The following is a 13,355-nucleotide window of genomic DNA, read 5'->3' as shown; positions in this document are numbered from 1 at the left end:
CACGACTGGTTCCCAAACACCCATGTGTGGGTCGCGGACAAAATGACCCATACAAGTGACCCATAGAAATGTGTAAAAATGGGTTAAATAAATAAATAAATTGCAGCGGACCAGTGGCGCAATGGATAACGCGTCTGCCTACGGAGCAGAAGATTCCAGGTTCGAGTCCTGGCTGGTTCGAAATTTTTCAATCAATCAATCAAATCAAATAAATCTAAGAAATTCCATGAATTAGAAAACTAATGTTTAAGAAGTAGTGAAATTTGTTTAGACTGTCCCAGACTCCCTGCAGTCCTTAACCAGTGGAAACAGGTTCATGTATGGATCCAGGATTAGCCATGCAAGCCGCCACATGATGTGACATACTGTAGGCTAGCTAGAGGAAGAACCGGTTTAGGTCCATCTCAAGCCCACGGCAGCAGCTTGGTGTCTGCACTGCAGTGTTGTGGGAACGACAAGTCATCGTGTTACACCCACCCCAGACCTCCTAACTGCCTCAGTCTAACACATTGAGGAAGGGCCTCCATGTATGCCCATGCATTTAATTAATGAAATAGTGTTGGAGCCAAAATGTTGTTTTATTTCAATGATTTTTTAATATGCCCTTCGTAAATGATGACATCATGTCTGTAAGCGCCATTTGAGTCTCCTAATTGTGGCCAATGATGTCCACTGAGGGGTGTGGTCAATGTGAAGGTTGGAAGGGTATTTAATCAGGTCTCAATCAAGCAGCAGGTGTTGCTGACAAGAGGCAAACAGTTTTCAGACTGTGTTTAGGAGGCTGTTTGGATCATGTACGTTTATTGCATTTATTTATATGTATGCTGTAGTGATTAGGCCTGCAGAGACAGATAATAAATCCTCATTATACCAACATGTCTGGACATCACTTCCTGGAGCACACGTCTTTAACTATACAACCCGACTGTCGGCAACCAGTAGTGCCACAAATTTAGGATTTGGGCGCTACATTAGGTCTGAAAACTGCCTTAGTTCTACACTTGTTTATAGGAAGCAAGTCAAACGAGCGGGGTTGTTTCAGAAGAGGACATTGGACACAGTACACACAGATAGGGCGTGTGTGTGTGTTTGGTGAGAACCGGACGGATCTGCAGAGATGGCAGCAGCTGCGAGCGATCGTCTCTACAAGTTGCTGTGAGGTGGTGGTGATCGATTTCAACTCGGAGCTATAGGGGTGCACCGGGGACATCGGCAGCACTGTCGTCGCACGGCCGCCGCAGCAGCAGATCTTCGGGGCCGGACGGGACCGCTTGGCAGTCGGGAGATCATCCACACCGACCGACAAAGTGTGTGTTTCAGCGGCGCACGGCCGCCAATACAGAGGAAACCCAGTATTGGTAAAAACAAGCACTTTTAACTGACTTTTTGTTCATTTGAACATGGATTATTGGTTGGATGATGAATCTCCAGTAGTCACTCAGAAAACAATTCATGACTATCTCATGCACAAGTATTTTCCAAACCATCTGGGTCAAAAGTACCATGATGATGATTTCACATTTGATATTGAGTATCCTGTCCCTGACTGTGATGTCATATTTCATATTATTGGGGCCTCTGTTGTTGCTCATGAGTGTGACAATGGTGGTGAGGCTCTGCAGGGAACACAGGAAATGCAGGCAGTAGGTCTACAAGATGCTACAATCAGCAGCTCAGCTGAAGAATCAGCTGTTGGTGAGAGGCCCAAGCTGAGCAGAGTGGTGGAAGAGACACTCATACAAAGGCATCCATCCTTCTCTCCAGCTCAGGCCATGAAGGCAGCAGCTCCACGACCAACGAAGACCAGCCCCAACATCGCTGAGCAGGTCGTCGAGGCCATGTCCGCCTCCAAGGAACGGAGCCACAACATGTCCCTGACTGTGGTCAAGAAGATGGCAGCTAAAAGCTCAAAGGAGAGAAAGAAGGGAAAATGGCAGAGCCAAAGAAAGAGAAAGAAAAGAAGATGGGAGAGCTCAAGAACAAAAAGGATCAAAGCAGAAGACACCTGAGTTGTTTAAGCAAGTCTCTGACACTCATACACCCTCTCTAAGTAGGCCAGTTTATGTTTGCAATTTTGAATATTGCCTGAGTTATGAATGCTTAAAAGGTTTTGAATTTTGGTTCTGTTGTTTAATGGCTCTTTGTATTTTTTATGTTTTTGAATTGCTCTGTTTTCACACCAGTAGCAATTAGGGGTGGGTGTGTAAGCGCCATTTGAGTCTCCTAATTGTGGCCAATGATGTCCACTGAGGGGTGTGGTCAATGTGAAGGTTGGAAGGGTATTTAATCAGGTCTCAATCAAGCAGCAGGTGTTGCTGACAAGAGGCAAACAGTTTTCAGACTGTGTTTAGGAGGCTGTTTGGATCATGTACGTTTATTGCATTTATTTATATGTATGCTGTAGTGATTAGGCCTGCAGAGACAGATAATAAATCCTCATTATACCAACATGTCTGGACATCACTTCCTGGAGCACACGTCTTTAACTATACAACCCGACTGTCGGCAACCAGTAGTGCCACAAATTTAGGATTTGGGCGCTACAATGTCAATCAGTCAGTCAGAGTTGGTTGTCATGGTTACCCTTTTTACCTGTCAGTGGGTGAGGCACTCAGGTGCGGCAGGGGGAAGGCTACACAGTTTTCGACCGTGCGTGGTCATCATGGAGGCGTTCAGTCACAGTGTTTGGTTTTGACAGCTTTTTGTCCTTAACTCGTGTCACATTTGTCATTGACAATGAAAGGAATTTACGTCATATGTGGATGAGCAAATCGGCTTTTCTAAACACAGTGCAACTGTTTCAATTCAGCTCGGGGCTTATAAATTCAGTTGTCATCTTACATGATCATGGTGAAAAGATGAGTTTTTTTTCAAGATCATAACATAAGTTGACAAATGAATTCATGAAGAAGTTTATTAATTAGATTTGGTGATACGACAACAAGAGCGCCCCCTCACTTCACACGGGTGTGATTTTTAAGTTTAAGTGGGCTATATATTTAAGTTTTGAGTGCTGCTGCAAGAACGTACACACACACACACGCACACACACATATCATTGATCATTTGACTAGCCTGATGTTGACTAATCTGCTTTTTCAAGATGTGACACACACACACACACACTTATGTACAGTCAGTGCGTGCGTGCGTGCGTGTGTTTATGTGACATGTTGACAAGCGGATGAGTCAGGATCAGGCAAGTCTGTGAGCTCAGGAGCATGTGTGTGCGTGCGCGTGTGTGTGTGTGCGTGCTTGTGTGTGTCACTGTGTGTGTCACTGTGTGTGTGTGTGTGTGTGTGTGTGTGTGTGTGTGTACACAGTGTACGTACGCATAGGGGGCGTGCGTGTCTGTCTGTGTTTATGTTGTGTTTGGACGGGTCCTGAACAAACACACTCTGTTTGTCTTTGATAGGCCACATGTTCCTCAACCCTGCATAGCTCTGGACCAGTGTTGCCAGATTTTCCGAGAGAAATAAGCAATCAGGTCTATCAAGCAATAAATATATATTTATTTTTGGCTTTTTCTAGCCTACCTTTATTGATAGCGAAGTGAAGTTAGATAGGAAACAGGGAGAGAGATGGGGAGGGACTCGGAGCAAAGGCTGTCGGGATCGAGACTCAAACCCAGGCTACAGTCAGGCTACATTGGAGCCTGAGGTATAGGCTACATATCATTTGGGAGTCCTTCATTTGAAAATGTTCGAGAACCACCAAACCAAAGAACAAGATTCCTTTACAGGATCTCCTCACTGGTCAACAAAAACACCTTGAAGACCTTAACAGGAGCCCTCGTACAAGGTTTCTTTGACTATGCATGCACCTCCTGGTACCACAGCACCTCAAAGGCCCTTAAAACTAGGCTCCAGACTTCCCAAAACAAACTGGTCAGGCTCCTACAACTGTACAACAGTACAACCCAGATTCGGCACAAACAAGGGACTAAATTATTTTCGCTCCTATGCCACCAAAATGTGGAACGCCCTACCAACAGTCATTAAGACATGCGAATCCCTTGACTCCTTCAAAACCGCTCTCAAAGGGCACCCGGACGGCTGCAATTCGAAACTGGCCCCAGTAAAATCTGAATCCCCCCCACCACTGCCCACCCCATTTTTCCCCTCACTGTATATGTCTCTTTTCCTTTTTTACCTCCTTAAATGATGAATTCCTGTTCTATTCTTTGACTATATAGAAGTGTCTATTTGTACGTCTCTAAATGTTTTGATGAATTGAACAAGGTGGACCCTCTTGTAAACAAGTGTAATGCTTAACTGGGTCGTCCACTCACAGTTAACAGCCTTTGTATTGAGTTTGTGCTTGAAATGTACTGTAATTCTGCAAACTGTTAATACATATTTCAATCGATCAATCAATCAAAACCACTGGTTTAAGCAACATTAGCAAACAAGCCCAAAATAAGCAACTGCACTTTAGAAACAACAGGCCCAAACGAACACAACCTGGCAACACTGCTCTGTACCTATAGCCAAAGGGGGAAGCTGTGTGGTGCGTGCTTGTCTGTATGCACATGGGTCTGTCTGTGTGTGTTTGCATATGTATGTTATCATACGGACTTGCTTTGCGGATATACGTATGTGTGTGTTTGAGTGCCAATTTCAACATTAGTGTAGCAGCACATTGTCTTTGTGGCCTATACCGTAAGTCAGTGTTTTTCAACCAGTGGTCCGGGGACCACCAGTGTGTCTTTGAGGGGGTCCCCGACTCCCCAGCTAAATGATGGAGAGTTGATAACCAAATGGACCCTTATAGATCTTTGACTCTTGAAAGCGTAAAATGAAACCAAATGGATCATTTTACGCTTTCAAGAGTTACATTATTGTTAATCATCTGCATTACTTAATTTACAAGAAGTCTACACAATTAGAGAATGTAGAAGAATTGTTATTTTGATCAACGTTTACCAACAGCATTGAATTGTGGACAAAATCTTATCCAACGATAACAAAATATTCTTCAGTTTTGGGTCTGCGTCAAGGCTAAATCTCATCAAATGGTGGTCCGTGGATCAAATGCCAAATAAATAATGGGCCTTGATATAAAAAAAAGATTGAAAACCACCGCTGTATGCTAGACCTAGCCAGCGAGTATGAAATGGGTCATAGAATGTCCAAAACACTTCATCCACTTTGAAAGGTGAAAGGTCGAGGATCATGATTATGTGGTAGACTGGTACACTGTTAAACCCTCAATGTTAATTTAAGAGAGTGCTAATCTAACCGAATGGATTTCATGATACCAATCATTGCCCACACAGGCCGCAATGAGAATATGCATACTCACATTACATACTTGCAGCTCACAACTCACAATAAAACCTGATCTCCATGCTCGCCACGTAAACCGGTCGTGTGTTTCTGTACAAGCTGATTTTCCCACAAGTCAGTAAATGTAGTCTATAGCAGTCCTGACCAGACCAAGGCACACTGATCATGTCAGTGCTCTAGTCTTCTGCCAGAGAGAGAGGTGACTTCACAATCCTTCGCTGTGTCACTCCTCCCAACATGGTTGCGTCTCCCTCGAAAACCAGTTGCCTTCGCCTCCCTCATAGCGAGGCGCCGCATTTTGCTTCACTGGAACAATCCTAGCCCCCCTGCCACGACATCCTGGCTTAAAGACCTGTCATACTTTATTCACCTAGAAAAAATGTAATTCTCAACTAGAGGCTCATTGAATAACTTCTCTAGAACCTGGGACCCTTTTCTTTTATATATTAATTCTACTGCAATTGATTAATTTCCCTCTCTCTTCTTTAGCTTCTTTTATATGGTAATTTCTTACCTACAAGTTTCTTTCCCAATTATTTGTTGTAAGTATTGTTAATTATCATACATTTTTCTACAAGTCTATTCTCCCCTCAGGGCTAGTGGGTGGGTGGGTGCGTGGGTATGCGTTATTGTTGGTTTTGTTTTGTCATAGATGTTGTTGTTTGTTTTTTTTGTTGTGTACTATGTTCCTTGTTTGTCTTGTATTTTAAAAATGAAAAAAAAAAAGTGGTGCAAGATCTTATATAGCCTGATCAGCTGTGGTCTGACGTAATGTCAGTGTCCATAGTAACCATGCTCACCTGTGCACGGACACGTACACAGGTACACAAACATACAGACAAAGCTGGTTGTTGGAGTGGTTTGCACCACTCAAAAACCCAATAAAACATTATTAAAAAAACCTTAAAAAAACCTTTTAAAAAAAAAGAAAGAAAAAAAAGAGATCACAATAAAACCTGATCTCCATGCTCGCCACGTAAACCAGTCGTGTGTTTCTGTACAAGCTGATTTTCCCACAAGTCAGTAAATGTAGTCTATAGCAGTCCTGACCAGACCAAGGCACACTGATCATGTCAGTGCTATAGTCAATCTATTTACGTCTGCCAGAGAGAGAGGTGACTTCACAATCCTTCGCTGTGTCACTCCTCCCAACATGGTTGCATCTCCCTCGAAAACCACTGGAAAGTGCTCTAAAATCGTCCAGTGACAGGCCTCTATTAGGGGCCCACATATCCTGAAAACGTTTAAGAATCTCAGCTATAGATAACACATGAAAGCAGGGGCACACCCCGCTGAGTGCATACTTTGATGTCTGTGGTGTGTCCCCCCTCTCCTCTTACCACGAAAAAGGAAAAAGGCTCCAGATCTGTAACACGGCCCCAAGCAAAATTACTGGGCCAGTTTGCTGTAGTCATGTTTGTATTTGAAGAACCAATGGCCAACAACAGTCTGCACTTTTTGGTGTTTTGAAGTGAAATCCACATTGCACCGATTCAACACTAGACTAAGACTAAGGCTTTCCCAGGCATCTTTATCTTTGTCATTACAACCATATTTTGACCCCAACTAGTTGCTTGTATAGAACGCCCTCATTTGGAATAATGCAAGAGGCTATTTTCGTCATTGAAATTCTTACAGTGAGCCTTGTTTGTGCGTCATTTGACAGTGAGAGAGACGTGAATGACAGGAGAGACATGCAGCAAAGTGCCTCACGTCAGATTCTAACCTACAGTATAGGCCCTGCCAAGGACTAATGCACTCTACCAGGTGAGCTACTCGTGTGCTGCATGCGGTGAGACTGTCTGTATTGGTTGTCAACAGTGGTGGAAAACGTTTTTATAATTTTTTAATACGTTTTTATAGTAAGGAAATACTCCATTACAAGTAAAAGTCCAGAATTCAAAATTTACTTGAGTAAAAGTACTAAAGTATTAGCATCAAAATGTACCAAAAGTACAAAGTACTCATTATGCAGAATGTCTCATTTCAAGTTTTTGAAAATAGCATTTCTACAAGCTCACAAGCTGCACGGGCAGAAACCTTGCTCAAATTTGGAAGCATTTGTCACAGTAGGTATATGTCATGGATGACTGATGTCTCAGACTGGCCACATGAAGTCCGAGATCCATATTGGATCCACGCCGTCCCCATGTGGATCCCAAGATTCACATGATTCTGTTTTTGTGGTGCGCTCTAGCCCCTCCACCGTCTGGCTTTCAAGTCTATAGACTGTTAATGTTTGTCCTATTCATACCCCCCCCCCCCCCCCCCCCAAAAGTTTACAACTTTTCTGTTTGGATGTATGGGCTGTCATGGCCGGAAAGTAGTTTTTTGCCATCAGTAGGCGTTCCCGCATAACTTCCGGGTTTGATGATGATGTCACAGACTCACACGCATACCCTCTATTATATTTTGACACTTGCTTTGGCAATGTAATCGTACGTTTTCTCATGCCAATAAAGCTCAATTGAATTGAATTGAATTGAATTGAATTGAATTGAATTGAATTGAATTGAATTGAATTGAATTGAATTGAATTGAATTGAATTGAATTGAATTGAATTGAATTGAATTGAATTGAGGAAAGAGAGAGGGGGGGTGCGTGAGGAGAATCAGGGAGAATGGCAGGAAGAATTCATGTAATAGTAGTGAGGGTGCAGTAGTAGTAGTAATACGTAGTAATGGTAGTAGTAGTTGCGACCATAGGTCGCAGTTTACTATGAAAACCTACATCTCGCGTCTGTCACGGCTCGTGACACACTCCATATATGGCCAATACAGAATTCATTCCATATGTTGATCTGACCTCAAACCCTGTACACTCAAGACACGCTCCATATATGGCCAGTACAGAATTAAGTCCATATGTTGATCTGACCTCATTAAACCCTTTAGATCTCCATATATGGAGCTGACCTGTTCTGACATTCCATGTTGATCTGACCTCATCAAACCTGTACAGTGTACAGTGTACACTCAAGACACACTCCATATAAGGCGCGTGTCATGGAGAAGACTGGATCATCACCTATAGATCTGCATATATGGAGCCGGCCAGCAACTCTACATCTGATCTCACAGACACCAGCTTAATTGTTTAATTCCTACTTCTTAACTGTGCCGTATTAAGAAGCACTGTTGTTTCAGCTTCTCGCCCTCAGGGCGTCTTACTGGTAGTAGTAGTAGTAGTATAGTCTATACTACTACTACTACTACCACTACTACTACTACTACTATTACTATAATAGTAAGAGTAGTAGTAGTAGTAGTAGTAGTAGTAGTTTCTTGTTTTTCCCTTCTTGTTGTTTGCTTTGTTGTATTATTTTACCTATGAAAGCCATTTATATGTGGAGGGTAGGCACAATAAGCTTAGGCTTCAGCCTACACCCTTTTGGTCAATGTTTCTTTTGCAAAAAAACACAAAGCAGGCACTGTATTAATCTGTTTTTTAATGACCAAAATAAATAAACTGAACTGAACTGAACTAGTAGTAGTAGTATAGTGTCTGTCTCTGTCTAATGTTTATTGTGTAGCATCCTCAATGTATCTATTGTTCAGTGGCTCGTTGTGGGCACACAACACACTCAATTCAACCACTGTATTTCCTTTTTTTTTTGTGAATGGCTGACAAACTGTCATTGTTAGACACTGATAAGAACTAACTGACCCCAAAGCCTTATCACACTCACACCCGGTCCCAGCAGAGAAACAGAGAGAGACAGAGGGAGAATGATAGTGACAGGTTCATGTATTTACCCTGCAATAAAGTATAGTTATACATTAAATTGTATAATTCTCTGTCAGTGGTCAATGTAGACTGGCTAATGCAACTTTATTGATAGTGTACACAACTTCAATACAACATAATGTTGTACAGTAACGTGTACTGTAGCGTGCAGTATACAGTACCAACATTGAAAGCGCTTGGATAACTGCCACAGTGCCAGTGTGCCACGCCCATTCCATAGGTTCAAATAAAACCTCTCCAAATATAGAAGAAAAAGGACATCCGCCGTGAAATAAAACCACAGCTGAAAGTGAACACATGATGTAAGCGTGATAATGCAATTGTATTGTGTTCTCATTTTCCACTGATGGAGATAGCCTGGGGGAGCCTTTCTTCAATTCATTGCAGCCAGTCAATCCATTCCCCTGCAGTCTCTCTCTCTCTCTCTCTCTCTCTCTCTGATTCAGTTTCCAGTACTGGTGAGCTAGTGGAGTGAGGTAGAGGGGGGAGAGAGAGAGAGAGAGAGAGAGAGAGAGAGAGAGAGAGAGAGAGAGAGAGAGAGATTGAGAGAGAGAGAGAGAGAGAGAGAGAGAGAGGAGATAGATTGTAAAATTGTGAGTATCACGGGTCCCCTTGGTTCCATGTGTACCGTAGCTGTGTAAACATGAGTATACTGTCTCAGAGGCAAAGCTAAAACTCAGGATTTCATAGTGTAGAATGAGAGAGAGAGAGAGAGAGAGAGAGAGAGTGAGAGAGAGAGAGGTGGGTGGGGGGGGGGGGGGGGGGGACTGGGAGAGAGAGATATGACTACACACTGTAAAATCGTGAAGGTCCCTTAAGGTTCCATCATGTGTACACTGCCTCAGAGTTAAATGAACACTCAGGATTTCACAGTGAAGAGAGAGAGAGCGCTCAGGGAGGGAGGGAGGGAGAGCGAGCGAGAGAGAGGGGGGGGTGAGAGAGAGAGAGGGGGGGAGAGAGAGAGAGGGAGAGAGCGAGGCAGGGCTGTGGCAGCAGCAGCAGCACTGTAGCAGCAGCAGCTCACTAAGCTCAGCTCGGTGTGTCGGTTAGGTTAGGTATGGAGGAGTAGCAGCAGTCGACCCACCCGGGTTACTTCATACAGCAACGTTGGGGAGTATACTACACAGAAAAAAACGCGCCTTTGGATGAAACTATCTCTCGTGGGGAATCAACGAACGACCTCTCATAACGATGAGATTCTGCCCTGTTGTTGTTGACGTTGCGAGCGGACGTTCGGCTTGTTGAGGAGCGGGGAGACCAGAGCAACAACACCGCGAATTATATTTATTATTATTGGGTGGAAAAATGGCGAACGATTCTCCGGCTAAAAGTCTGGTGGACATAGACCTCGCATCGTTGCGGGTGAGTGCCGTGTGGGTGTTTGTTCTCAGAGGAAAAGCTGTTTGATTTGACTAGATAGGTGCAGAGAAAAGACGCCAAGAAAAACGTCTAGCAAAGAAAAAACAATGTTCGTTGGGCCATTATTGTTGACAGACACGTACAATCCCATGGTGTTTTCTTTGTCTTATAATGTGAGAAGATGGGGCGCAAAGCAAGCAAACCGCCGCCCTCACTTTGACTTGCAGCACAAATAAATAACAATTATTATTCTGGTATTTTAACAACGGGCTCGTGTTATTTGCCAACCGTTTGACCCCACATATCATTTGTCACTTTGCATTTTATTCAGGATCCCGCTGGGATTTTCGAACTGGTGGAAGTGGTCGGCAATGGCACCTATGGACAAGTCTACAAGGTTGGTCCGAGCGTTCCTATATCCCTGTGTGTTGTGTTGTTGTTGGTGTACTGACTGTATAATGAAGCCTATATTCATATAGTTATGGGTTGTTGTTGTTTAGCTGCTTTTACAGCAGTTGTTGTCAGCAAGCGACACCGCCATGCGGTGGAGTATAACATGATGATGAGATAGCCTTCATCTCGACTCTTTGGACTTGATATCTCGGATTGCTTTTTTTTGCTTTGCAGTGCACTGTCCAATGTGATTATATATTGGCATTTCTTTCTTTTCTTTTCAAGCTCACCCAATTCTGTTTTTCCCCCCAGTATCACAACACATTAATTCTTACATAGAGATCAGATGAGAGCATCACATTTAACAAGCAGCATGTTAATCGTTTGCCCATGCTGACCGACTTATGTAGGCTAGATACATGCGCCATTGAGTGTGGGTGGTGTAGGCTACGCGTTTCATTTTTTTTTTTACATTTATAATTATAGCGATCGAGTGAAATGTTCCTGGCCGAGACTGTATACGTGTCAATAAGCTTGTTTTTAATTAAGATAGTAATGTATAAATGTACAGTTTACAGTACAGTTATACACACGCCGGATAAAGGACTGTGGAAATGACATCATTCTGGTTTTAACGGACATATTTGCCACACACGCCCATGTGGAGGGGCTGGCTGGCGGCAGTGGCACAGCTGTCTGTGTGTGGTGGGGGGCAATTTTGTGCACAGCCACACACAGCATACTGTAGCCCTAAATATATACGTTTAAGCCAATCAATGTCATGTGTATATATAATATTTGTCCGTTGTCCCCCCCCTATAGTATATTATATTCAGGCTGTGTGTTTGTGTTCTTGTCTTGACGTGAATCCCTACATTACAGTTTGAATGTAATTGATTGTCAGCAGATGTATAGGCCTATAAAAAAGCGTGCCGGGCCCGTGTGTATAGCACAAGCTTATAGACATCATGTGGTTGACCGTGTGTGTGCCTCCCTCGAGTCGACCAGTCTTTAGTCTTTAGCCCAGATTTCATCTCCGTTCCACCGGCTGAGCACTGAGCAGCTAGGCTACATCACATCCTGTTGTGGGGAGGCTTCAGATCCCATAGACCAGCTGGTCGGGGCTGTGATTTGCCTGTTTGGTTGTCAGGACTGGAGGCAACAAACTATAGTTGGAGTGGACTAAGCATAAAATGGTTTACACACAAATACATCGAATATATATATATTATGTGAGTTTGAAACTCATTCCTATAGGTTAAACTACTACTTAAAGTATTGTTCATGATATGTGTGTGAGTGCATTGGACGCGAATGGAAACAAGACCGCAAGGCCTTTCTTCAGTACTGTAATCCTTTTGGAACAAAATGCTTGTTTTACATTATTTAAAATATATATAAAAACTAGTTTCATACAGTTAATGGAGTTGAGGAGGCATCATTCAAAGTCTCCCAGACTAGGCTTTTTTTGTTTTTCTCATTGCAGCTGCTGTCCCCACTAGTGCAGTTTTATACACTAATTGATGGGGATGTATGGCTGTGATAATCACAGTGTGATTTATGCAGTTATTATAAAACTATTAGGTAATTTGGTCAAAAAGTGAACTGTTACCGTGACAACCGATTGCCAAGTTGCAATTGGCCATCTCTCTGGGGTATGGGATGTAGTCTGCTGTTGCCTGGTAAAAAAATGGGAGGCAAGGAGGTATGTAGCTTTATGTCCAGACTTGTTCTGTGCACGAGTTCAGATGTCACTTCACCCTTTATCTTTATGGCCGAAATGATGGCGGATGGATGCAGTTCATGCCATGTCATTGTCTACACCAGGCCGAAGGCATGGGGAGAGATTATGTTTTGTTTCGTTCTACATTTTAGACCAGTAGTTCTCAAACTTCTTCATGGAAAGGATCCCCAAATTATTATATTTTGCCATGGATTCCCATCTGAAAATGTTACATGCCAGGGAGAAAAATGATTTTTCTGAAATAATTTTGACACAAATGTTGACTTCTGGAGGTCCCTGGCAGGGACTGTACATTAATTTCCATACATTTTCAATTTTTCATGTATATTTTACATCATGTTATTTGATATGTTGCACGCGATGCCACAGAACACTCACATATTTTATTTTGATATTGATAACGTGGTTTGTAGGAAGCATGCAAAAAATGATCTCACCCATTCCTTTATGCTCGGTGCGAACTCGTCATGTGATGACAAACTGTCGAGTGACGAATATTGAATCAGACCAATTATGGGCACAGTTTACAACTTTACATTACACCAATTGCTGTGATCATCACCTGTGCTCTGTGCAGAACCTCTCCGTCAGGTGGTGACTGACTCAGGTACGCCTATAATAGTCTGGGTGGTTTATTATTGTCAGTCACTCATGGAAATGTCTGACTTACAGGCACACTATTTATTTAGTTGTTATGTGGCAGCGCATACAAATTAACGTGTGGATTTATGCCAGACTGTTACACTTCTTGGTTGCACGGACGTGTGGCGCACCAAAAATAGCAAGATCTCCAATCCCACGACGCGATCACTATGCAACACCA

The 13,355-nt window shown here is 43.0% G+C and overlaps 1 protein-coding gene across 8 annotated transcripts in view; it reads left to right on the top strand.

Annotated features, from left to right (window-relative positions):
• Positions 1-9,997: 9,997 nt before the first annotated feature.
• LOC306934769 (mitogen-activated protein kinase kinase kinase kinase 4-like) overlaps positions 9,998-13,355 on the top strand; it is a 143,444-nt gene continuing 140,086 nt past the window's right edge. For all 8 annotated transcript variants that reach the window (XM_079517534.1, XM_079517535.1, XM_079517536.1 and 5 more), the window contains exons 1-2: positions 9,998-10,398; positions 10,727-10,792. In XM_079517534.1, coding sequence (XP_079373660.1) covers positions 10,342-10,398; positions 10,727-10,792 — 123 coding nt within the window. In that variant the 5' untranslated portion in view covers positions 9,998-10,341. The remainder of the gene's footprint in view (positions 10,399-10,726; positions 10,793-13,355) is intronic.

This window comes from Electrona antarctica, assembly GCF_951216825.1.
Source record: "Electrona antarctica genome assembly, chromosome: 13".
Classification (NCBI taxonomy): Eukaryota; Metazoa; Chordata; class Actinopteri; order Myctophiformes; family Myctophidae; genus Electrona; species Electrona antarctica.
Note: the sequence above shows the minus strand (reverse complement) of the source record. Positions and strands in the feature narration are given on the sequence as shown.